This window comes from Rissa tridactyla, chromosome 1, assembly GCF_028500815.1.
Source record: "Rissa tridactyla isolate bRisTri1 chromosome 1, bRisTri1.patW.cur.20221130, whole genome shotgun sequence".
NCBI lineage: Eukaryota > Metazoa > Chordata > Aves > Charadriiformes > Laridae > Rissa > Rissa tridactyla.
This window is the reverse complement of record NC_071466.1, coordinates 89,763,074-89,790,008: the sequence shown is the minus strand read 5'-3', so window position 1 is coordinate 89,790,008 and position 26,935 is coordinate 89,763,074. Positions and strand designations below refer to the sequence as shown.

Here is a 26,935-nt window from a genome sequence, read left to right as displayed (position 1 = left end):
AAATGAGCAGGGATAGCTTTTTTAAATTGAGATAGTACTGAGAAGGAGCACTTCACTACTATGTGGTAGTTCAAAGATTGTAACCTTCACCTGGGAAGTGGAAGTTCAAACACACCTCTGCGATTTACCAAATGAATGCACAACCAAAAGATTATAGGTTGAGATGTCTTTCTCTTGTGTTAAAGGCGTTTGTTAACATGTGGAGCCTCACAGAGGGGAAACCATAAGGTAACCATCATGACGAATGGTTAGTGCGATCATGTGTTCTGAAGGAAGGGGTTTGGGTACCTTCCTTTCACACTCCACCCCAATTAAATAGCCCTATGAGCGGAGCCTAGCATTTGGGAATACCTGCTTGGGCTGGTTGTGAGAATTCAGCGTAAATTAGAGCAGGGTAGACCTCAGTAAACACAGAATGGGTGTGTAGAATGTTTTTCAAAACCAGGAAAATAGTGCATTTTTAATTTCAGTGCTTCATGGATTAAGTAGAGGATGAACAGAGGCTTTTTGGGGGGAGAAGGAATCATGATTTTTAGACTTGGGGATTTCAGTTGTGCCTAATTCTGGCTTACATTCTGCATGTAAGTATTCTGCTGAAAAATGTTAGTCACTGCTGTTAATCATTTAATTACCTTCTGGATTTTGGATAACAGTACATTAGTTTAACCCTCTGTGCACAAATGCAATCGCTCTCAAGATTGCCTGAATGAAACTAAGTAAAATAATCTAATGACACGTAGTCATTTAGGTTTTCTGGATTGTTTCTCTTGGTCAGAATTTTAATATCTTTTAAATGTATTCATAGGTAAAAACATCAGAGTTTTATCGATACTCCCGGCAGCTGCGACATGAGGTTGATCAAGCCATGAATTACTTTCATAGCGTTCACCAACAGCCTTTGATGGAAATGAAATCGAACAAAATCCGTTCTGCCAAACCCCAGACTGCAGTATTTAGAGGAATGATAGGACACAGTATGGTAAACAGTAAAATTCTTCTCTTGCATAAACCAAGGGTCTGGTGGGAACTAGAGGGTCCTCAAGTACCTTTACGACCAGACTGCCTTGCCATTGTGAATAACTTTGTGTTCCTATTAGGTGGGGAAGAACTGGGGCCAGATGGTGAGTTTCATGCTTCATCCAAAGTGTTTAGATATGACCCAAGACAGAACACTTGGTTACGAATGGCAGACATGTCTGTTCCACGTTCTGAGTTTGCTGTTGGAGTTATTGGGAGGTATGTTTATGCAGTGGCTGGGAGAACCAGGGATGAAACATTTTACTCAACTGAACGGTATGATATTACTGAAGATAAATGGGAATTTGTGGATCCCTATCCAGTCAATAAATACGGACATGAGGGGACCGTGCTTGGTAACAAGTTGTATATCACTGGTGGAATTACATCATCTTCAACTTCTAAGCAAGTGTGTGTGTTTGACCCCAGTAAAGAAGGGACAGTAGAGCAGCGAACAAGGAGAACTCAAGTGGTCACTACCTGTTGGGAGAACAAATGCAAAATGAATTATGCAAGATGCTTTCACAAAATGATTTCTTACAATGGTAAGCTCTATGTCTTTGGTGGTGTCTGTGTGATCCTAAGGGCCTCCTTTGAATCTCAAGGATGTCCTTCTACAGAGGTTTATGACCCAGATACTGATCAATGGACTATATTGGCTTCTATGCCAATTGGTAGGAGTGGTCATGGTGTAGCTGTTCTGGACAAACAGATAATGGTTCTTGGAGGCCTTTGTTACAATGGTCATTACAGTGATTCAATTCTCACGTTTGATCCAGAGGAAAACAAATGGAAAGAAGATGAATATCCGAGGATGCCGTGCAAGCTGGATGGCTTACAAGTCTGCAGCTTGCACTTTCCTGAATATGTTTTGGAGCATGTTAGACGTTGCAGCTAAAACAGAATGAACAACTTGATGAAGTACAAAAAGCTATACCTAATGTGTCAAAAAATACAAACCAGTTGAATTTCTTCAGAGACATTACCTTGTGTATAAAAAAACCTGCTGAATGCTTAAGAGAAACAGGATGTACAGGGAGAGTACTTACCAAGTTTATTAGAAAAGCCAATACTGGTCTGATATTGTAAAAGCGTTGTTGTTTTTTGTTTTTTTTTTTTTTTAACAAACATAATTGTAAGTAGGAGAAAGAAAAATATATTTTTTAGTGTGGTTATTTTTTTGGTAACATGTCCATAATACTTTCTTCTCTTTTTTTTTTTTTTTTAATGGCTATTATACCACTATGCTTCTGAAATCACTTGAGTTTAACAAAATATTAGTGGAAAGGAGGAGGACTTTATTTTTGGGTTTTTTTTGTTGAGCATCAAAATAAAGCCCATCATCTGTACGTGGGTACAACCAGGTTTAAAGGAACAAAACTAAACCATTTGTGTATTTTATGTTGTCTTTTGGATGCTTTTTCCATTAATTGCAAAGTATTCTCAAATCTGCTGGGTGTTTTTGTTTTCCCTTATGTATGTTGAAGAATAATCTTAACCCCTTTGCATGACCTTTTTCCTGGTTTTGTATAGTAGTACCAATAAGTCTGCCAAAATGCAAATTACACGTTTTCTACTAAATCGAAAACAAAACATTTTTATATTCAAAACACTATTTCTATGCTGCCTTCTATTTGTCTGCATTGTGTTTGTTGGTGAGTAAAAAATATATACACACATGCATACACTGTAAAAACTATATATAAATACATCTTTTTGTGTGCAGTTACAATATTATATTTTAACTAGTGCACAGATTCAGCCATATCTGTTGAATTCAAAGTATAGTACTATCCTTTGATGAGCTAAATAATTCAAAGTTCTTAAGTAACTGGAGGCCTCATTTGGTATCGAAGTATCTTATCTTTAGTATGTACTGATTTATTCAGTAACTTTAAACTCTTTATATCGATGCTACATAATGAACTGTTGATAATTTGTTATTTTATAAATTATTTTTTTAAAAGTAAACACATCTTCCCTGAGTTTCTTTTGTGTTTCAATGTGTGCTGCCCAGTCTTCTTTTTTATGAAAATGGAAAACGTCAATAAGCAAACGCTCAGTGCTGCTTTGAGCCACAGTTATTTTTGGAACTGGATAAACTATAGTTTATTCTCAATACTTTGCTGGTACTCATACTTCAATATGAGTATTTTGTTTGTACTCACATTGAAGTGTTACAATCTTTTTTTATTATTATTTTAATTATCAACTTCTATGAACTACTGTGTTTTGAAAATGTGGAGTTAGGTGATTGGATGGTTAGTACCATTTATGTTTCTTTTACAAAAAAAACCTAGACAACTATAGCTACTGACCTCAGAGTGCCTGAATTGAGGTGTGTGGTCCAAGAAGGCTTTGAATAACTCCATCGTGTTATCTTGCAGGTATTACTGACAGTGGATTGGTAAGAATTATCTGCCAAGACATAAATAATAACAGTAATTACATTCTGATTTTATTTAATAGTGCTTTTATTTAATAGTGATTTTATTTAATTAGCCACTTCTAGAATATAAAGGAGAAATTTGGTGAAGTTGAGGGCTCACACTTCGTTCAGATGTTTAGGGGCAAAATGCTGAAACATTCAGCTGCATACTTTGTAAAATCTGTTGTGTTTCACTTTAAGCAATAGACTTTACTTTATATGCAGCAACGCAAAACTGCTTTACTCAGCATCTTCCAGTCAGAAATCACTGTAGAAAAGGAATGTACAGTACTCAGGGAGTTCAAAAGAATGCACTTACAAAGGGACCAAAATCACCCTAAATTTCCTATGTTACAAGTAAGACCTGCTTGCCTAAACTAAGTTTGAAATAACTGATAGAAGTTAAAACAACATGTAAAACTCCTCATGCCTGTTTTTTGATATTTTTGTAGTAATTGTGTTCTGGTTGAGATATGAGGATTTGGAGCTATGTGGCAAGTTGGCAGATTATTTTTTTTTTACTTAGAAATGATTTATTGATAGAGTATTTTCTTTCCATATGTTTTAACAGAAAGAGAGAATGTATGCCACAATAGCTGTAAGTGATAAGCTACTTATACCAGTAGTGACTGGACCAAATATTGATTCAGTCTTCTGATGCAGACTAGTTTGCAGTTAAATTTAACTATTTTTTAATCAAAATTCAGTTTACTGAATTAGAAATCTAATTAACTTAATAGTTTAACTTAAAGCCTGTGTACCTTACACTAAAACCTCAGTTTCACTGTGAGATTTGTGTGTACATTACCCTGCATGGGCGCAGAGATAATCTGACTCCAGTAGGTGTGGCTGTGTGCAAGTAAAAAGGTTCTACTGTACATAGTTCATAGAATATTGGGGCACAGTAAAAAAACAAGGTTTTTTTAATTGTTTTAATGTTTGTGTCAGCAGTTCACTTCTTAATAAGTTTGAGGCAGCAAAAACTAATCCTGCTTGAGTAGGCTTTCATGGGCATGTTATGCGTAGCACAGAGTACTTCACTTTTATCTAGGGCCAGTCTGTGGAATTGATGTGGTTCTGGATATCTGGTCTTCCGTGATTCAGGTGTAGTAAAGGGACATGGCCAAGACTTTATTAAAAAGAATGGTAAGGATGGGGGTTTCCTCAAGTTACGTTTTTGAGTTTGCGTTTAAGCACCTTCTGAAGTTCCGTGCGCTAAGCAACTGCCACTAAAGTCCACGGTGAGTATAGACACTTGAAACATGAAGAACCAGATAATTTTTAGGTGCTCTGTTTTTAAGTTCATATTTATCTTCAGATGCCCAGTTCTGAAAGATCTCTTTCAGGATTGTAATAGTAATTCTGTGAAATTTTAACTTGAACTGTTGGTTTCAGCTTCCCTGAAGTTGTGTCTCCACTGAGAAGCTGGCTGTAGCCTTTCAAGCATTAGGAATGATTGGAATTTGCTTGGGTTTAGAACATGTGGGAGTATGTGAGAATGTTTTGTTAATTTACATTTCTACCATGCTTTTATTGTTTGAAACACGAAATTATCTTTTCCATTGCAGTGGAACTTTTGAGGCAGTTATTTCTGTTACTTTATGTGTCAGAGGGATGTTTTTTTAATTAAATATTTCTGTTTGTGTTGGCTTTTAATATTTAGTTTCAGATAGTTTAGTGTTTAAGTAAAAACTAAACTGGCTAATAAGAATTGTCTATTACTATGAATTTTTCAGCATTATGATCAGATTAATATGAGTTTTAAAAACATTTAAATGCCTCTCACTTGTCAAGGAAAAGGTAAGTTACAATCTTTGATTAGTAAGTTTGAGGAGGTTTCTTCTATTCCACCCCAGCCATAATGGAATACCAGCAAATCTGATCTCACCCACATATTTAAACTTCAACACATTACCTGCTTTTAAACAGCAAGTATACTTGCCTTTTCTTAAAAAGGTGGACATAGTGAGTTACAGTCTAAGTTGGTTTTTTTTTTTTCCACATTTATAGCAAAAATGGATCAGCTTCATGTCTTAATTTAACAGCTAGCTCCGTGGGGGAAATCTTGTTTTCAAATGAGCCAAAATGGACGAAAAGCATGGTGTTCTGGAGACGTAAAGGGGCTGGACACTGACAGTTCCCATCCCACATGCTATTATAATCTGTTCTTAGGAGACGGGTAATTCTTTTCCTTTTCATAGTAGTGTGTAAGGAAAAAATAGCTCATTTTTCCTCACAAAGTGTTGGTAGTAGTTTTGTAGTGGAAGGTATTAGGTGGAAAAAAAAAAACTTTTGAATTTTTTCCCCCATCGATTCAGCTGGAGGAAGGCAGTACTTGATTTTACAAAGGCTCTGCTACTTCAGAAAGCACTGCTAGCAAGAGGGGCTAGTGGCAGCATACAAGCTACCTGGCAACCTGCTTTTATGTTACTTTATTTTGAAAAGTGTTGATGCTCTACTTCTGCCGTATTATAGCGGTCCCGTTTTAACTATCTCTAACAGTGTGTGACTTTAATATTTCTCTGGTTTCCGAGACTTGCAGCTGTTTTTTCTTGAGGACCTCTTGCCTTACAAACCCAAGTGCTGCATTTTTTCATGCTGATAATATGATAACTACTTGCATCAGGGACAAAGCTTCACTTGACACTCAGGAAGCAAAGGATAAAATTCAGCAGGTACAGATTCAAATTGGTTTAAAAAGAAAAACATTGCTTAACTCATTATGTCCATTCTTTTGCAAAAGGAGGGTAAGCATTATGGGGAGATGCTAAAGGCTCTTTAAAAATAAACTTCAACCTTGTGTCAGCATTTATATGACAAAGTCTTTTTAGAAATAGTGGCATTTGTAGAAGTATTTTGCCTTTTTAATATATTTTTCCTTACAAAAAAAACCTAGTGAATTGGGCCCCTGTTTCTTCTAACACATCAAATGTGTACTTCACATATGTGAACAGGCCAATATAAAGAAAACAGAAAACTGTTAAGGTACTTAAAAGAAAACATAAAGGCGCAAATGTTATTAAACCTGTGCTTAAGTGTTCATAGGGTTGGGGGCATCAGAGAAAACATCCGTCCTGCTCTCCTCCCATTAATAAAAATATAACCAGTGAAGTTATTTGAGTAAGTGTGGTCCATCACAGGTGGCAGGGCTCAGTGAGGAGAGTGGTAAAGAATATAACTGGAAAGCACGTGTACTCTATTTAAAACAAAGCTTGCCGGTGTCCTGTAGCTAACATTTTGAGATTCTAATGCTTGTAAAACAATCTGAAGCTGCTTAAAATAAATACTAATGACTACTTTTGCATCTGTATTATATTTTTGAATGGTGAGTAACTTTAAAATTTCCATTTGTGTGGGTAAACTTCATAAAACTAGTTGTATGTGGCAGAAAAAACTTTTTGAGCACAGCTTTCCTGGATTTCCCTCTACTAATTTTTTTCTTTTTCACTTCCCAAATTTCAATTAATGTTTATAATGTCTTCTAGAAATAACTTTCAAAAGTCAATTTCAAATACCTTTGGATTAATATTAAGTTGGTAGCTAGGGGAAAACCACCTCTATTTGCAGACAGTAGTTTTTATTTATGGCTCTGGTAGAAAACCTTGGCGTAAGTCTAGAAAATACAGTGTTATATGTAGGACTGTAAAATTAGCTATAGTTAAGGGGCTTTTATTACCTCAGTGGGACCCACCTAACTTTTATGTCAGTTCTGGGAACAGGCGAAGGGTAGAGTGAGCTATGGTTTTATTTTAAATATTTTCCCTATATATCGTTATTTTTGTAGATCTTTTTAAAATAAATTATTATATGCTGGAGATTACATTTCCACTATAGTATCCCACTTGATTCCAGTGTACAATATCAGATTGTTTGTATTGCAAAGAATGTATTTGATAACAGGAAAGGTCATTTTCAAATTCTGCTGTGTTTGTGCTAGCAATTGGAAATACTTTTCCTGTAAAAAATTAAAATGATATATATATGACCTCATATGTACATTTGGATTAACTGTCTAATGACTGCCCCAGGGCTGCTATAAACTTCTCTGAGTAATTTAAGAATTGCCTCTTTTTAACTGTTTTAAAGCCTTTTTTGTTGTCTTTTTTTGGCAGAAGGTAATTTTCCCTAGCTATGGATACAGTATGCTCAGACTTGCATATGTGCTCTGTTCAGTTTTTAAATGGAAAAAATGTATAAAATGTGTATAAAGAAAAGTGTAAATAAAATATTTTTAATCTTTAAACACTCTTGTGTAAACTTTGTGATACTTGCAAGTGTAGTGGACCTGGATTACTTTCTACAGGACTTAAGAGTTTACTCAGTTAAGCAACTCTTCAAAAATGTTAAGTGTTGCTATAATTCATAATGTTGAGTTGAAGTTATCCCAGCAAGAGAAGCTGGATGTCCTTATATAGCATCAAGCTCATATCTTTAGCTGTATTTTACAGTCTTGTCAATTGTAATTGCTGCAGTGCATTCATGTGGCTACTCCACATTTCAGTCTTGAAATAATGTTTGGAGTTGACTTCATCGTTACGTTTGTAACTCCATGTCAAGGCATAAATTTAAACTATATGACTGAAAACTGAAGCCAGCCTTTGGGGTTAGTCGGCAGCCAAGAAATGAGACTGTTCCCTGCTAGCAAATACATGAAATTGAGACAACACGTGTTCATTGCACATTTGGAACTTGAAGTGCCAGAAGTCCAAGTCGTACTGCTTAACGTTTCCCATAACAGGAAGGGGAACCTTCACTTCAGGATTAAAAGTGTCAGATTAGAACAACATTCAATACCAAGGGCCAGGGGGGGAGGTAAAACAGGAGATTATGATCTTATTTTCCCAAGCAGTCTGATGAAAGCCTTTTTTGTCAATCCCTTGCCACACTTTTTTCCTTTGCCTCTATTTTTCGGCAACTCTTTTGCTGTCAGGTCAAAGCCCTCAGTTTAAAAATCTACTATCAAGAATGTTTGAAAATAACTGTTCTCTTTTTTTTTTTTGAGTTCTAAAGTAGCATTTTAATTTTATTTTAATGCTTGGAATGACTTAAAACTTTATTTGCATGAAGTAACCTTTTTCCCCCCTCCTCCTTTGGTAACTTGACTTCATCCTACACTAAATAGTACTGTTTAATGGGAGAATGCTGTGGCTGAATTTGTGCTGATCCCAGTGGGATGAGTCATGGGAGGAAGGGCCTCTTTTAATTGAGATGTGTCTCCATTTTTTGGCTCAAAAGGATACCAAATGTATTAGACTGATACAGTGGAAGTGAAGATGACAGCAATCTCTTCACACTGTAAATGTTATTTACAATTATTTTTGTTCACCTTTTTAATTTCCCTTCTCTGTGAGCCAGGGTGTGTTTTTTGGCAATACCTTTCATGCACAATGCTACGCTGGCTGACTTGAATTACTTGTTAGCAACCCTGTAGTTGATTAGGAATCTCAAATAATGGTTCCATTATTTCACTAAGGAGAGCTCTTACATTTTTAACTGGTTCATAGTTGCTCATACCAAATTCTTCACTTCTTTGGAATTTGTGGCCTTATTTTTCAGCAGTAGTTCAGTCATCTGTGTTCACTTGTTTTCTGTGATATGAAATTAGTATTAGTTTGGCAAAGTTGGGTTTTTTTTTTTCCCGTTAGTTCCTTCCAGATTCTTTGGTGTAAGTTATCCACCCTTGTTGACTTGAAATTCTTAATTTCAACTGATATTCCCCCTTTGTTACAGATTGGGGGGTTGCGGTTGTGGGTTTGTGGTGGTTTTCTTTTCTTTTCTTATTCCATCAGCTTCATAATATGGAAAGGGAAACTGTTGCTCTGGGTGTTGAACGGATTCTGTATTCTGTACCTTTTGAGTCCATAACATACTCATTGACAACGTGATCCCCCACCTGGCCTTTAGCCTGTCAAGTCTTGCTGATGTTTTGATCTCTTCTTTTAATCCGAGTGCCTTCTTGTCCAGGATAGCTTTCTTGGCATGCGCAAAACTTTCGTTCTTTCAAGGGAGAGTGTGAGAGTGTAGGGAATATGTGAAAAGACAGCTTTAAGTTCTTGCTTTCATTAACACTTTCTACTTTTACATTTGATGCTTTAGTGGCACTGACAGGTGCTTTTGGCGATGTTTACAGGTAAAAAAAGTAAACCTCATCATGATCTCTGTTTAAGTACCCAGTGTCTCTTCAGTCATCTATCCATTGGAATGAATGGCAGCATTAAGCACCACGTGCTGAGCCTTCTAGATTGATACATAGTACTTGAGGAACTAAAAAAATATTCTTTGTGCCACGTTTGTCAAATATGTCTCCTGCTGATGTCACCCTTGGTAGCAGTTCTCCTGTATTCTGGATAAATGTTGCTCAATAAGTGGTGCTAAAAAAAAATATTTGTTTTCTAATGAGATAGATGCCTTTAATGGTTAACCCTTTTATTGGACTGTTTAATTTTACCAGACAGATGCGTCTTCGGCCTAAACAGGCAGCCTCCTTTCCCACACCCATTTCAGTATATCCTCAGGTATGTTCTAAGCATTGGTTTGTCTGCTTTTTTTTTTTTTTTTTTTGTCATGTGGCTCATCTCACAAGTTTGAGTTACACCAACCATAAAATTCTTTTTCTGTGTGAGAATCTTTATCTCCTGTGGTGAGTTGTGCGCGTTGTGGGGCTGTTTATATGTATTTGAGTACCACTGATGAGACTTTCTGACTTTACCATCCCTTCTTCGTCAAAAGAATTGCACAATGCTAACTGAAAGCAAGTATTCCCCACATGTTTAATTTCCATAGTCTCAGGGGAGAAATTCCAAGATGGTCAGTGTATTCCTCTTTTGTTTGCCTTCCCAGATTGCCGAAGTCGTACAAAATGCATGGGACTGTGCTCGTGATGGTGACACCAGTGCCAATGCAACGGTATGGCCTAAGCACTCTCCTCTGTGTAGGTGTAGTGATGGCCTTCATTTTGATTCCTGGAAAGCAAGAAATTGCTCTGCTGTCTTCTTGCAGCTCTCGGAAAGCTCCATTGGTTAATTCATTTCCAGGATGGAATCCTGGTCACTTAGGTGTCCTTGGCTGGCTGTGAAATGTTCCATGGGATTTGTCTTGTGCAACACATGCTCTCACTCCTTCCTCTGGCTCTTACAGGTAGTTCTGGGATTTTTTTCTCTAACGCAGGTGGCAACTTGGTACTAAGAACTTATTTTAACTTCTTATAATGAAAACCAAAACATCAGAAATTAAAGTTTTAGAAGACATTTCAGAATACAAAACCTTTTTTTTTTTTTTTTAGTTTCTTCTGATTTTCAGTTCATTTATTGCAATCAGGAAGGATTACTGACAAATAATAGGGTTTTTTTCTTCACTGTTTCTCCTGACAGATTATCCAAAACGCTAAAAAGAATTACGTAGTCTGAAAAAAAAACCAGGTGATGATAATGAACTAATCTGTAGCTTTTAATTTAGTGACTTTTCATGGTCTTTAAGTTGGGAGCTGATCCAATTAACAACCTTATTGGGAGCGGTTTAGCTGATTTCTGAAAGAGCTGGATTTTGGCTCAGTACGGTTCTCTGAAAACAAGGGGAGTGAGGCTGACCTCTACATAAGTTAGTTGAACTAAATACTCCAACCAAAGAAATCTCAGTACAAAATTGTTAACACCCAAGTATTTAACGAGCTGTACTTTGCAGAAGTTATGAACCTTACAAAACAATCACAGCTGCTCAGTTTTAGTTTTGTCCTTCCTTTGCAGTGCAGAGATTTTTATTTTTCCCATGGTAAAAGTTAATTACAAGAATGTATGTTTTGCTAAACTTGTCAAACCGGTGTAGGAAGCCGTGCTTTCAGATTTGCAGCCTTGTTCAAAGCAAGGCAGAATGCATTAAAGTGACTAGAAGGGTTAGCAATTTCCCAGTGCCTTAACTTCTGAAGATTTATGCATCTGCTGTGGATGGGAATCTTCCAGTATCCTCCAGAGATAATGCCTAGGACCAGGCATGCAATTAACCTGCTTCATGTCCCCGTTCTTCTGTAACAATGGATTGAACCTCAGGCTTTTCAATTTGTGAAATTACCATTCCTTGATGTTCAACAAAGTCGTTTCTATTTGTAACATCCAGTTTCTGTACCTGTATAATACCATGAATTTGTACACACACAAACAGGAGTAAGAACCTATTAACTCACACTTAAGAAATGTGACGTTTTTCTCATCTGTGAAACCGGCAAAGCGAGCCAAACCGTTGTTTTTACCTGTGCCAGCACCATATTGTACTAATTTGCAAGACTGAAGAGGTAGTTTCAAATTCTGTGCTAGACAGAAACAGTTAAAAGTAAGACAATGTCATTCTGTGCACCACTACCCTCTGCCCCTTCCCTTCCTACACCACAAGCTGCAACTATGCCAGCCATAGCCCCCCTCCATAGGGCATAACTATAAATGACTTCACGTTAGAAGAAGTAGAAGGTGATAACATCTGGTAAAGCTATAAGGGTGCCAGTCATCACTGGGGGAAACGATCTAGATGACAGTTTTAATTAGTGATTGTGAAAGAAACCGTGACAAATGTCTTAGGATTTCCTAAGTGCACTTCAGGATTAAGCATGTGTAAGGTTGGGTGTTACTCCTTTGTGGAAAATGTTCCCAGAGTGGAAGCAGCAGTTGAAGGTACCAGACATGATGGTTTTTGATGGATGAGGCGCAAAGGAACGGAACGGTGCCAAAACCAGACTGAACAAATGCCATGGTACCAAAAAGCAAGGAGCTGTCATAGGACTTTCTGGCTAGTGAATACTCTCCACAGAAACACAGGATTATGTCCAGAAAGGGGCATCTTGCTTCTAGTTTTGCCTCATACCTCTCATTCTCTCTCAATCAAACACGCCCTCTTCATTTTTGCTAGCTTCCGTTGAGTTTGAGAAGTGCAACACATTGGCTGCGTGGACACTGCAGTGTGCCGGTAAGAGTGAAATGAAGAGATGACTGATGAGTTGCATGGAAATAAACATCTAGAAAATAAAAATATTTAAAAAACAAATACATGCTTTTCCTCTCAAAAAGGATATTACTCTAAGACTGAACAAATAAAGCCATAAACCCAAATTCTGCCCTCTAGAAACAGAATAATAAAGGTTTTCCCTGAGGCTCTTCTCCTATTGCATCAAATGATGGTGGCAGCATCAGTGAAGAAGAAACCTGGGTGATTCTTCATGTGATGCTTGGCTCTGTCTCCCTTCTTGCTCCAGCTGCACAACAAACCCCTGCAGAACGGTCCCTGGCATCCTGTAAGGCTTCAAGCCCCAGCCTAGGGGCTTAATGGGGAGGCAAGCCACAGTTTAAACTGAGCATTAAGTAACAACGTAAGTATAGGCCTTGCTGCTCAAGTACACAAATCTTTGCCTGTTTCTCAGTAACTTGTATCATGCAAGGTGTTGCACAGCGTGCAGCGGTACGTGCTGCACTCTCCAGCTGGTCTCTGTGTGTGTGAGTGGCAAGTCCCGTGCAACTCCTCTCACTCTTACAAGTGTTGCTGTTAGAAACATTAAAATGCAATTTTTTAGAAGCAAAGAGGAGGACACAAGAACACTTTCAGCAATAGACTGTAATAGTCACGTAATGGTATATGTATACATAGTAAGCATATAATGCATTCTGCTTCTTATTCATGGGAGAGCTACATCATGTGCCCTGGTGGAATGTAAAATAGAAATTAAAACCCCTTCAAAAATGATCATCCTAAAAGTCAGTTATAAATAACAAAGCAAGCTCAGGATGTCACTGTTAATTATTAAAGAGGCAGCACAGCAAAAGAAGACTATGTGTGCCTTTAATTGGAAATTATTTGGTAAACCTAGAAACTGTCATTCAGGTAAATAAGGTACTACATTTAACATACATACTTATGAAGATACCGAAGTCAATACATTTATAGGCAAATGAGGGGATGATATTCACATCATCTTGCTAAAATATTAAGGCTTACTTTGAAAATAATTTTTAAGGTAAAAAGATTTGATGCTCTAAATACCTAAAGAGACTGGCAACAGATGCAAGACCATTCACCTGTTAGCCTCCGTTAACTTCCAAAATGTGTCCAGCTCAAATGAAATCCGAGACGCATTTGAATTTTGAGAGGAGTCGGACTTTGTTGTGATGGGTACTTAAGAGCCTCAAAAAGGGATGTGTGTTCTCGCTGCTATTAATAGCACGTATCTGTGCTTTAGAAGACGATGGCTACAGCACGCAGATCTCTGTCGGTGGTATCAACTTGGTAACAGAAGCGCTCATCGGTGCTGGAAAGGAGTAGTTGAAAAACGTGGAACTAGAGCTACTGAGGGCTGCAGCGACAAGCTGGATTGCACTGGGGTTTTTTTTTGCGTGATACGTTTCTCTTTTCTACCTGTCCCCTGTCTTAGCATATAGGATCTTTATTTGGAAAGCACCGAGTGTATTCCGGATGCTGCCAGAACGTGACAACAAAGCCGATGCGACAGCACGCGCCGAAATGCCAAGTGCCGCTTATACCCCAGATGCAGTAACGCCTCCGCCGCAGTTAGAGGCAGGTCAGCGGGAGAGCGCAGGGAGCTCCGCGGCGGCCTCTGTCCCGAGCATTCAGTGCGCTTCCTGAGGGCAGCGCTTCAGGCCCCACGGCTGCCGCACCGGCAGCTCCGACAAACGCTGAACAATGACCCGCCTTAAGTATGACGAGCAAAAGCACAAGGTAAGTTTCACTCCAGATCAAACAGTGTTGTTACATACAAAAATATGTTCAACCTTTTCCCCCCCCCCAAGTTAGGAAGTGAAAAAAGTAGCAAAATAAGAGGAGCCGGCGCCGGCAGGGGCGGGGCTTCCGGCGTTGCTAGGTTACCGGCGGGCGGGCCTTCCTGACGTCAGAGCGCCGCGACGCCGCCGCCGTTGCTTCCCGCCCGCTCGGCGCCGCCATGTTGAAGGTGAGGAGACCGCCGCCGTTGTCGTTTCGCTCCCCCTTCTCCTTCCCCCGCCTGTCCGTCCGCCCTTTCCGCCGCCCTCCGCTCCCGTCGAGGCGGCGGGGGTGGCCGCGGTGCCGCCGGGTCGTCGGTGTTGAGGGCGGCCCTGTCCGGAGAGGCCGGCAGGGGGCGGCCCCGGAGCGCGGCCGGAGGGGCCCGGCGCTGAGGCGGCCTGTAGGCGGGTGCTCCGGGCCGGGAGGGCCCCCGTTTCTCCCGCTTCCCCCTTTTACGGCCGGTTTTAGTTACTTGGTTGAGTAGAGGCGGTAGCCCCTGGTGTTGTTACCAGCGAATGATTTTTTTATTTTCTCCCCCCCCCCACTTCGAACTAAAACTGTTCAAAATCTCTATTAGCTGGTGGCAGCCATACCCAGGATATTTTCACAAAATCTGCATTTGGTGGCAGCTGTACCCGGGGTATATCTCACAAGCCGTTACTTTTACTCCTGTTGCAGCTGTGTAAGCTCTCATTTTAATATTTCAAAATCACGTGCGCTATCCGTGTTGCACAAAAACTCCACACAAACAGCACGTTCGTTATTTAAAATTACTTCTTAGACACAGCAGCATGGGGCTGTGAGTGAGCGTTCATACAGCGTTTGTATCCGTACAGTTGTGACTGTCCTCGTCTCGGAGCTTTCCCCTTATCGCGCATAGGTTGTCAGCGACATCTGTGAAAAGGAGTGAGGGCGGTGATCTGGGCTTAAATTGGATAATTGGCTCAAAACTCTTTGCCTCTGATAAGAATAGCCCCGTGTACCTTCAGGCTAAAAAGCAAGTTGTATGTTTCAATCAAATTGTTGTCATGACTACTCAAGGAGCTGGAGTTTTTTTTGAAACCTGGTGACACTTGATTTTTGAATTTCATTCTCTTTTGTATCTTTATTGTTTGTTGGATATTGATAATATATCAATATATATCAGTATACTGATATGGTGAGCAACCTATGCTTGCTTTACTCTTGCTGCAACTGCATTTTTTTTGTACTTTAGTATTGGAGCAATTGCTGGAATTCTTATGTAAGGATTTTATCTCGGAGTCATTGAGAAATGCGTGATAGTGAATTGTTATTAAAGGGGTTATATGTGAACTCGTGGGTTGAGGTACTATGCATAATATTACTACTTTTATACAACCATTGAGGTTAGGCAGATTCCAGTGCTTCAGGCCATCCTAATTTTTTTGCCCCTAAGACTGAAAGGGGAAGGTGGCTTCTTGTCCCTGGTATCCGTGCTTCAGGGAGCAGGAGTGCTTGAGTTTGTTTTTTGGGTTTGTTTTTTTTTTGTTGGGGTTGAGAGATAGGGGGAAGAATGGAAAAAGAAGAGAAAAGTAAAGTAACTTCATACATGAGAGCAAATACCAGCCTTCAGAAAAGAATGATTAAGACTTTTTATTCTTCCTTTCTCCAGTTTTGACACGCTGACAATAACAGTAACAAGTGAACTGAGAAATCACAAGAGGAAAAAAAGACAAAAGTTCTAGTTAATCTTTAGCTCTTTCCCCCCATTTGCATTGAGAACTAATATGGGATTTATTCTTCCCAGAGGTATTTTTTTTTAGTTAAGAACTTTGTGAAAGACAGTAAAGCAAGACAATGGAAGGTGAAATGTGGTAGTCTTTTTCCCTCCAACTCTCAGATGGAATTTGCGTATGAGTGATCTTGTGTCTGCAGATAAAGTTGAGTTCTTCAGCTAGAGAAAGGAATAAACTTAATACCTTTTTTTACTTAAAGTAAACGCAGAGCATTGCCTAGAGAGAAGAATGTCAGCTCTGCTTTTTTGGTATCAACCGAATAGCTGTCAGACAGGCAAACTGAAGGCACAGCTCAATCAAAATCCATTACTAAACCAACCAATTGGTTTAGTAATGCATGGTTAATATGAAATTAAGAAATTAGATCCTAAAGTGAATTTTGGAAACAGAAAGTAGAATGTTTACTCTTTCATGCTACCAAATAAACCTTTTGTGTTTGTGTGTGTATATACAGTACTCTAGTACTGGTTGTATCTGTTCCATAAACTTGGTTGATGTAGAAGGCCATTGCGGTATAGCTTGAACAGTGCATTTAAGGAGAGATTCTTCTTGCACTTTTACTAGTTAATTGTGTTTTGTTTAAAATGTAAATATGAAACCTTTGGAAAATGTCTGCACTTAAGTATTTTGATAATATGGTGTTTCCAGTGTAAGTGGTTCTGTCATGACTTATATTTGTTTGTGAAACTAAGGTGGTTATGTTCTTATGCTCTGCTGTTTGCGTGCATCTTGATATACAAATCTCAAATATTTAAAGGATTTGGATTTACTGTTTCTGCTGGTGACAGATAATTTTCAAACAATATAAGTGGTGTTTAATAGCAACAAAAAACCAAACCTGTTGTTTAGCACAACAGACTGGATTTTTTTTTCCTAAACAGAGGTTATCAATAATGAATTATACTTTAATTTTTTATGTTGCTCTTGGTTTTTTGGTTTTTTTTGTTTGTTTTGTTTTGTTTTTACTGCAGGGGACGCTTGTAGAAATGTTAAATAGGAGTTGTAAAAACTCTGTATATGTATTCATGTAACAAACTTTTGCCATATTCAGAAATTAAGTTTTAGACACTTGTCTCTGAGTGCCTCTCTCTGAAGCTGTGTTTTTCAAGGCTTATTTCAAGAACCTCCTCTGCTGTTAACTTCTTTTGAGTCTAATATATGCCATTGATTTGGTAGTTGCCCTGCCAAAGTTGTCTGTAGTTTCAGATTGGTTTGAAATTTAGTTTCACATGACATATTTGTACTGAATATGGCTGTTCAGGTAACTGGTAGCTGTAGTTGAAATAAATTTGAAACTGCTTTGAGGAAGTGAATGGAGTCATGAATGTCTTGATGTCTTTTCTGGATGTGTGTTTCATTCTTTTAAATGTTCAAAAAATCACAAGAAGTAATATTTTACTAAAAGCATATTTTTCAGAATGAAAATGCATTTCAGATTTTTGCCTTTTCAGTGACAGAACAGTTTTGCAGTGAAAAAAGGAAAGAATGAGGAAATGTATTCTACAGTTATTAATGGTTAGTGGCGTTCATGTTTTCATCTTGGCTAGTGAAAGTATGTGAAGAGTCTTTGTTTAAGCAAACATTGTTAAAGATTGTTCATGTCTTTCCTTGGCTGTGAAACAGGTGATCCGGTCATTGGTGTTCCATTATAGTGCTGTAATGACGAGTCCATAAATACAAATAAGGAAAAACTTCCATTTTAAGCAAGTTTTTCCCTACGTTTTGATCCATCGGATCCCTTTTGTCTTTCCGAAAAGAAATCCTATGACCTAGTTCTTGTGTGCTGTTTCTTTACATGTAAATGAACGTTTTTAGGAAGTTTGACAACTATGTAGTCTAGTTTTGAGTTTGAGGAGTCTCTTGGTTACATTTAATAAATATCCTATCTGAAAAGCAACGGAAGAAATTTAAGCTGCAAATACTGATCTGTCTGCAATAAGTATGTAATCTGGATAACGTTAAAGCTGTTTTCTAACAGTTCTGCAGTGGGCAGAAACAAAGTTTCAGAGTAATTGTCCTGATACTAGGTCAGTTATCATCACAACAGCATGAAGGATTTACTGGTTTGACGAAGGCTTCAGTTTCACAAGCAGCTAGGTCAATGTAATGTACCCTTACTATTTCTGAAAAGGAAGAGGTCTTGCTGCCTTCTTCTTTTTCACCCCCTCTTCCCTGGCCACACAGTTCCTCTGGTGCCTGTCAGACTGTTTCATGGATGGGTTCAACTGACTAACCCCCCCACAAAGCTCTCCGCTTCTTTTTCAGGAATTAATCTTTTCCCAAATTGGCGAGGTGAATTGCCTCGCGCTGGAAGCATCCGGCCACCAAAGCTAGGGCAAGGTGAACAGCAGGACTTCTGTGAATGGGTGCCGCAAACAGAGCCAAACCTCTCCAGTTTGGTGGCCGCAGGCTGTTAGATTCACTCACGCTGTAACCTGATACAACAAACCACGGGCTGTTGTAACTCTGCACATTTATCTGAGCAGTGACGTAAATATGAGACTTTGAAAGGTGTCCCATTGAAACGTTGCTGTTAATGAAGATATGCATTTGTTGGAAAATGCTTCCTGTGCATTCTTGATTTGCTACACGGCTGAGATTTTTATCTCATTTTTTAAGTTAAAACATTCTCTCCTATTAAGAAATACAATTTAGCGTAGGTCCTGAATATAGGAAGGATTATATTCACATTACTCATGGCGGTTGTATTGTGTGGCTGGATTGAATATGAAGTATTCAAAAACAGTCAAGTATCTGTCACAATGCACTGTAACTCATATTTCTCACAGAAAAGTAGGAGCCATTCCTAAAATTCTTAGGAAGCAGCAATTATCTTCTGATACTTTCAACTGTAGGTCTCATTTTTTTCTAGATGGATCTAGATGCAGACAAAAACTAGAAATAAAATGCTGAACTTTTTGGTACTGAGTGCAGAAAAATTGAGGTATTACGGACATTCACAAAGTTGTTTAAAATATGAATCTAATATATCTATTTTAAGAAAGTTGACAAAAATTATGTTTCAAGTGACAGAAAACAGAAGATCTTTTTGTGAGATGAAAACTGATGAGATTAGCATTTATATCTACTGTCTCCTTTAGCCTTAGGCTTTTCTAAATGCCATCTGAATAATTTAGGTGTTACCATGTGAGTGCCTGAGAGCATTAGATTGTGTGCCACCGACTCCCCTTTCTCCTACCTTCTAAGCATCTTAATATATCACTTATTAACATATAGGGGTACATGAACATTGTCTACATGGATGTGTTCAAATATGTTGCCATTTTGTTTGAATTTAATGATTTACGGCTCTTCCTATAATGTTTCTAGGTAATTCGGCTGGGGGCCACCCCTGTTAGCCTGAGCTTGCTCTCTATCCAGGTTTATGCTTCCTCTTCAGAGAAGGAGACTTCCAAAAAGGAGTTGCTGAAAATTGAGGAGGTAAGTATGGTTAGAGTCCAAGCGCTCATCTATCTGTATGGAAGTATCTATGGAATTCTGAAAGACATTATATTTTGATGTGTGAAACATTTAGGTACACTCTTTACCCTTTTTATTTTTGCCTTTAAACTTGCTTCTCTATTTTCAGCAGTAGAAATGTTGATATACAGTTTTGCTTCTTTTACCCAAGGATTGCATTTGATGCCCTCCGCTTAACAGCATCAGGCTTGCTTGTGTGCAAGATCTTTTGCCTACATTAAAGCCGTCTGTTCTTCATTCAGAAATTACCTGTTCATCTTTGTAGATTTACTTGTGGTCGTGTTTCAAATCCACAGAAATATTTTCCTTGCTTTTTATCCAGGTAACACCATGTATTTTTTATTACAAGTACTGTTGGCAAATTCGAATAAAATTTCATTTATGTTCTCCAGTAGAAGAGCAAATAAAAAGTTTTTATTTCTAAAAATATTCGCTTTTTTTACAGGCAAAATTCTTATCTATTGATGCTTTGAGTCTGATACAGTAGCCTGCAGAATTTTATGAGTTTTCCATTGTTTGCAGCATTCAGACCAAAGCAACAACAAATACAATAAGTAGTGATAATAAAAAGCTGTTACTTTATGGTTGTTCTAAGATGTTACAGATGTCTTGGTTATATCACAAGTAGAGCTTTAAAACTTCCTGACAAACTGTAGACTTACCAGCATCGTTGCATAGGCTTTTAACAGTCTCTGACATTAAAAGAAAAAATAAATTGTAATTCATAAATAAATACAGCTTTATATCCATGAGAGTTTGTAGATGTTTAAAAATTTTAAGTACTTCAACCCAAGTGAAAGTGTTGTTACATGAGCAGCGAAACTAAATGAAACTTATTTTTGTGTATGCTTAAGTCTTTTGGATGTGTCTGCATGGGCAGTTCACTTGCATCATACGAGAGGATCGATAGTTGAAGCAAGTCTCCTGGCTTTCCCCCAGTGAAGTCACCTTAGCTTGGGCCATTGCATGCCCTACACTACCGCTGGCATGAGTTAGTAATGAGGCAGCAGTTTGAAGTTACATATGTGCTGAATAATTGGCTTGCCCATCAGCTCCAGCCAAGCGGAATGTTCAAGCTGTGGAGTTTTGGCTGCCTTTCTTACCATTCACAGTGTACGTTAGTTTGGATCTCTACTGTCAGCTCTCTAGTCTCATACAATGTATGAGAATTTCCTTATCTCCGAGTCTTTTGTCCTTGTGCCAGACATGGCTGTTAGGTAGACTAACAGGATCAAAGTTAAAACTGATTGTGACTATGATTGCCAGAGATGAACGGGTTTCCTAGGGAAATGAGACTTAAAATGCTTGTCTTTCAAAGTATTATGGGAAATCCATCTGTACGAGTTATTGAATTATTTGGCAAATTCTATGTCATTATATATTTCGTTATGGTTATCAGCTTTTTTTATTATGATAGAGATACAGTTGTTTTCCAGCTTGTCTTGAAAAGTGGGCTAGCAACACTTTGATGCATTAATATATGTAAACATCAGTTTATAATAAACTACTAAATGTAGTATAAATGTGGTATAAAATATAAGCTCTTTGTACTGGACATCAGTGTAGTGCATAAACTGCTAGGAATTTTAACAGGTTTTGTTTTGATCTAAACTGCTGTTCATCTTCAACAGTATAGACTTTGGTCATCTCTTTTTTTTTTTTAATGGGATACAATTTTAAATATGTTTAGGTAATTGTAATAAATACCTTGTGATGATAAACCCTAAATACTGTGGTTTAGTATTTATTATATGAAGATGCCTATTGTTCTTCAGGTGGATGTTACAGTTCCTATTTGCTCAGACCCATGGTGCTATTAATGCTGTCAGTTGCTGTTGTGGTTAATGACGGCAACGTTGGAATGTCATACTATTTTCCTGCACAGTAACAAACAGACAAATTTGTATTGGATGTTACCTTTATTAGAAGCTACTTAGACACTTTAATGATGGTTTGTGCAAATATAGAAAATAATCGATTGTGATTTCAGAGTTCTAGGACATTTAGTATGTTAACTGGGAACCAGAAGTGCTGATTAAGACCAGAAAAAATTTTTCACAATTATATTTTGTGTTCTTATTAAACTAGTTTAATATTAATTTATAGTCTGTGACTTGGCTCATATAGCAGCCATGGATGAATTGTATAGCAATTAGAAGTCATCTTCATTGTAGTATATAATTAAACTTTGCTAATAATGGTTGTCTCACAACTGTGCCTGAATTTTTATTATGCATTGTTTATGTAGTAAGCACAGTGTTAAGTGTTCTCTGGTTAGACCGTTCATGCCCTGAAGACCTACTTACACAATTACAGCTGTGTTTTTAACCTCTTGTTTGCTAATATTCACAGCTGTCGCTCTACTCCTCTCCAGCTCGTGAGACTAAATATGTGGAGGATCCACAAACCCAATTGGAAGAGGGGGTTTCACGTTTACGGCATGTTATGGAGCCATACACAGCCTGGTGTCAGGTATAATGGTTTTACATCACATCTGGTAGTGGTTCGGTGCTAAGGGTTGAACTGGGGTTTTGTTTTTAGGCACAGAATCAATAGATAGCAGCAAAATAAAATTTAGTAGCTGTACAAACATTTTTCCAAAATGCTGCATGACTTAAAATTTTCCACAGTTCCTGTCATAATATTTACCCCGTCCTCATACAAAACCAGTTGTTTCTTTCTACTAATTGGATGAAGTAACCCCCTCCTTTTCCACGCTTTTGTCTGTCCAAAAGAATTAAAAGGAAATTAACTAAAGCTTTAAATTGTTACCTGAAATAATCTTCATATCTGGATTTGGTACTGTCCTGTGACTGAGGAAGACAGGAGAGTGATTAAATTTGCAGTTTCCATGCTCAAGGAGTGTGCCATAAATTATCAAGCAGTGTGTTTTGGACCAGTGACACTGAGTTGTCCTCACTGCAACTGTGACGTTGCAGAAAATAAATCGGTATTTGCTGCACTTTGTTGGGGGAAGGAACATGGCCTTCCAGAAGAGAGAAAATCCCAGGCCACTTCTCAATGGCAAACCTGGCAGACAGACCTTACACCAAAACTTTCATTTTTATTTTATTAAGTAGTATATTTATACTGAACAGTTACTAAACACAGTAATAGTCTTTGGAGCATAGAGGAAAACCAAGATCACTGTAACCAAGGACTAAATTATTGATGTTGGATATGGTGTGTGTCTTGCTCTTTTCTGACCCAGCAAATGTTGAGGGTTACTTTTGAAGCAAGAGCATCCTTGTCATCTGGTTGTCTCTTGGCAATTTTGGGTGATTCTCTACTTTGCGCTATGGCTGTTGTGAATCCTTCTTAAGCTGCAAGCTGGTTTTCCAGTTCTCTGTAGAAAGCCAAGCTGTTCAGATCAGGGTGTCCTTTGTGCCTAAAAGTTCTACGTTGTGGTACTAACCTTTAACAGTACCAAAATATTTTTTTGGAAACACTCAGGGTTACTCAGTCAAGTGATGTGTTTCTAAAGTGCCACCATCAGGAGTACTGACCTGTTTTGAAGGAGAAGGGGGATTTTCCACAGTATAGTTAGGGCTCTGACCTCCTAAATGCGTGGGTTCTACTTGGTTGCCTGTGGTAACCATATCCAAGAATGAAATTTGAGTTTAGTTGCCCAGTAGGACTGACTGCAGGTAAGCCTTGAACAGTGCTTTGTGTCTCACTGGCCTGTTGTCTTCCTATTTGTTTTATTTTTGTCTGTGTGGTGATCATTTACATAAGATGTGCTCTTCTGCTCGCACACAACAAGCCATTTCCTGGCAGTGGTTTACTGACTCATTTTATGAAGCGGGCATGTCAGCTTTATGGATTTGGGGTCATCTTGCTTGCTTAACTGTAGTCAGGGATAGTTTTGGTTTTGCACCACTCCCACCCCCTGCTATGTTAAAGAAAATAACATTTTAGGTGTCTCAGTTGTCTTCAAAATTAAAAGCATAACCCAGGATAATGAGAATATAATTGATTATGTTTATATATCCATTTTACTTCTTCAAAATTGCTTGCTTAACTGTAATGGAAAGTCAGTTCAAAACAGATGTAAAAACGAGCCAGTTATGTGTGAGCTGTGAGAGAAGATCAGACTTAGCCTCTGGGGTCTTTAGAGCACGTTCTTTTTTCATAGGCTTTCAATAAGACTGACATCCATTTAGAGTTACGTTGTGTGTCACGTGCTAACGCTTTCTTTTTCATGACAAGTTTTTTTTTTAAGTCACTCTTGACAGTGAGGAAATGGAAGTTCTAAAGGTATTATTCCCCATGCAGTATCCTAAACAAATGCTTTCACTTCTGCACAGGTACAGCTCAAGTGGTATTGCGAGACCATTTTCTGCTTTAGCTTTGGGCATACGTGTTTATGAATTTGTTCCCTAATTGATAGACAGTCTTATGCTGTCTCTCCGAAGGATTATTAGCATAGTAACAATTAGCACGGTTGCTCTTACTGATTTTTTTTTTTCCTACTTTGATTAAAGGCAGTGTGAATTCTATTACTTCCTGCATATTTTCAGTTTGAGAAGAAAATCTAGAGCTTTTCATTTTCCAAGTCACTTCAAAATGTAGTTTTGTTAGCCTAAGATAGTCTCTTGGAAAGTGGAATTTACCACCTTGCAGAATGAGTTGTGTACCACTGTGAAGTGCTAGGAAGGAGTTTATTACAGTGTTGTATTTCCTTTCTTTGCATCAACTCAAGTATTTTTGTGATACCTAAGTACACTGAGAAATCTGAGATAATCCTGAGTTTCAGGTACCTGATCAGGAACTCAGTGAAATATTAAAATTGACTTCTGTCTTTCGAGGTATTATATTTCATCTGTGTCCAGAGACTACTTTGAGAAAAAGCTGTATGTTATGCCACATGTAATATTGAGCAAGCATAGCCCTGTAAATGAACGTGGAAGTGGGAATAAAAAGAAGTTATTTTAGGGACCCAATGCTTTTTTTTTTTTTCTTTATTTTTTCTTTTCTTTGTCAGGTTGGTTACAATCTGTAGTTAACATTTCACTTCCTTGGTATCTATTTACAGTTGTTTTCTTTTTCTTTTTTTAGGATCTTTATGCCAAAGCTATGCCCAAATTAGAAAAAGCTGTTGAGCATGGTAGAGGTAAATCAGTTTAGTTTTTTTAACTAGCAATTTAAAATGCAGGAGTGTACTGTATTTTGTGTTAAAAGGGAATTCCACTAAACATCTCTCTATATAATGTCTAATGCATTTAAGACTACTTTATTTGCACTGTATATCTGTTTAAATTTCCTTTGTAGGTCATTGTGACACTACATTTCTAGACAATTAAAATCTGAGACCTGCATCTGTGTCAACCAATGTTCCTAAAAATGACAGTTATGCAGGAAAAGAAGGAAAAAAAGCCTCACAGTTTATTCCCAGTTGGTAGTATTTACTTAACCCAACCTAGTAACTGAAACTTCCTGCAATGTTTGTTACTTGTCGCAAGTGTTAGGTCTTCTGTTTGTATTGTTTAGCCTTTTCATTTTGGTTTATTTCCTTGAATCACCTAAGAATTTTGAATTAATCCCAAATAATTTGTATTTATTTTTGGTTTTGGAAGCATCCTTTCATACTTGGGCTCATCGGAACTGAGCATGCATTTCAGATACTGTGCCTCTTTTCCTTACATTTTACAGTCCCAGTCTTTCGAACTCCTTTGTTCGAAAGGTTTTTTCATAGTTTTCCATTCCCCCATTGGACTCCCATCTTGGAGTGAGCTTTGTTTATGCTGTGTCTTTCCTTTGTTCTGTGATTTGTTTTTTGTACAGTGTTTTTCTGAAACTAATTCTTGTTAATGTGTAAATGTAAGAATCCATTTTGCAAAGGTTTTTATCACTAATCTTCAAAAAGATATAACGGAGATGCAAAAGAGCAAAACAAAACAGATGGCCCAGGAGCAAAGGCAGAAGCTTCTATGAAAATTGGTAAATACAATACGATGTTCAGTTTCATTCATGTGTCACTAGAGAAGATCTCAAAGGCTTTGAATTTTATGCCAGCAGATCTAAAATGTGCATGATAGCTAAATGTGTTTTGATAATTCTTTGTTTTCGAACAATTGCCAGCACGTATTGATGATTCCTTATCACAAAAACACTTTCACATTACATTAAAGCACTTTGCTCTGACTTCTTTTCAGAGGGATGTGAATTTCTCCAAAACCCCCCTGCTGGATTTTATCCAAGGCTTGGTGTGATAGGTTTTGCTGGAATTGTTGGATTGTTTCTTGCTAGAGGTAAGTGGGAACCTTTTGAACTGCTTATGTTATCATTTGGGATAAGTAATTTATTTGTGGGTTTTTTGAATACGAATTTTTAATTGTGATGCATGAGATCCGACTTAACTGTACAAGCGTAATTCTACAACGTTCCTCCAATCATAAAGAAACTTCATGTAAAAGGTATGTAATAACCATCAATTATTGTTTATGAATACTGCATTTGTTACTGGAATCTAGTCTTTGATCTTTTCCATTTCTAGCTTATTATAGCAAACGAAAGGGGTTTTTTAAGCCTAAAAATCTTTTTAATTACTTAACTTTTTGATCATATATGTCAGTGTAGAAAACTTTGGAGGAATAGATTCTGGTAAAATACAGAGGTTCCTGAAATATGATACATGTTCAATTAGGTGTATATTCAAGTTCCTTCAAAGTATTGTGTGTCCAGGCACAGAGGTGCTGTAGATGGTGATATTCAGCAAAAGTACTTGTGAGCTCTGGGTGTGCTATAAATACATGCACATTTTGTGTTATAGATATGTGATACAGTTAATTTCATCACACTAGTTGGAGGAACTAAAACGTTTAGGCTTGCGTAGAAATAAATGTTATTTTAAGACATGTTAATTGTGAAAAAGTATTTTGTGTTTGTATTGAGATATTCTTAATACAGTGAAATGAAGTAATGCAAGAATAAAACTTATAGGTAATGGAACTGTAAAGTTCTAGCATTTAATTACTAGTAGGGACTTGCTTTGGATAAAAATACGCCTTTGTGTGGGGCCTGTATGTGTTGAACAAACTGGAAGTGTGTGCTTGACTGTGTAGAAATGGAAAGCATTCTGTTAATATATATGCATACATATATGCATTCCTCAAAATATTTAATTCTTCAGGGAAGATGATGAAAGCAGTGCTTTGCTTTTTTTTTCTAGTATATTTTTTAAAATGAAAATCAGGGTCTCCAACTTCACTCATTTGAAGTTCTTTCTATTCAAATTCCTTCTTATTGAGTGTTGTGAGTATGTATGAGATCAGTTTCCAGCCTTTATGACTGTTAGAATTCGGGGTGGGGTGTGCAGTCTTGTGGCTGGATCTGAAAGATTAGAAAATCCTAAATTTAATAAAAATACCTCATAATACAAATGTCTGATTTGTGAATCTTTTAGGATGGGAGCCATAATTTTTAAACATTTTGCCTGGTTATAGTTTACAACACTTTCTGGAAATAACAGTCAGTATTCAAACTGTAGAAGGAAGTGCCCCTT

At 37.7% G+C, this 26,935-nt stretch overlaps 2 protein-coding genes and 1 long non-coding RNA gene across 18 annotated transcripts in view; 2 read left to right on the top strand and 1 right to left on the bottom strand.

Annotated features, from left to right (window-relative positions):
• The window catches only part of KLHL15 (kelch like family member 15), a 31,817-nt gene extending 21,125 nt beyond the window's left edge, over positions 1–10,692 (top strand). For 10 of the 13 annotated variants that reach the window (XM_054224615.1, XM_054224563.1, XM_054224589.1 and 7 more), the window contains one exon: positions 806–7,688. In XM_054224615.1, the coding sequence (XP_054080590.1) occupies positions 806–1,915 (1,110 nt within the window). In that variant the 3' untranslated portion in view covers positions 1,916–7,688. Of the gene's footprint in view, positions 1–805; positions 7,689–9,896; positions 9,961–10,285 lie in introns of those variants that run through there. The other 3 variants (XM_054224654.1, XM_054224645.1, XM_054224662.1) reach the window with 3 other exon arrangements.
• Positions 10,693–10,787: 95 nt separating this feature from the next.
• On the bottom strand, positions 10,788–14,042 carry LOC128919413 (uncharacterized). 2 transcript variants are annotated; one of them, XR_008469898.1, is made up of 3 exons: positions 13,960–14,042; positions 12,293–12,443; positions 10,788–10,847 (listed from the first exon to the last, which is right to left on the bottom strand). It is a non-coding gene; the product is annotated as an uncharacterized LOC128919413 (long non-coding RNA). The 2 variants fall into 2 exon arrangements; XR_008469899.1 differs by lacking the exon at positions 10,788–10,847 and adding an exon at positions 11,491–11,563.
• Positions 14,018–26,935, top strand: part of APOO (apolipoprotein O) — a 32,514-nt gene continuing 19,596 nt past the window's right edge. Inside the window, exons 1-5 of one of the 3 annotated variants that reach the window (XM_054224685.1) lie at positions 14,018–14,155; positions 19,282–19,392; positions 21,784–21,903; positions 24,490–24,544; positions 25,587–25,682. In XM_054224685.1, the coding sequence (XP_054080660.1) occupies positions 14,120–14,155; positions 19,282–19,392; positions 21,784–21,903; positions 24,490–24,544; positions 25,587–25,682 (418 nt within the window). In that variant the 5' untranslated portion in view covers positions 14,018–14,119. Of the gene's footprint in view, positions 14,156–14,298; positions 14,385–17,402; positions 17,467–19,281; positions 19,393–21,783; positions 21,904–24,489; positions 24,545–25,586; positions 25,683–26,935 lie in introns of those variants that run through there. The other 2 variants (XM_054224703.1, XM_054224695.1) reach the window with 2 other exon arrangements.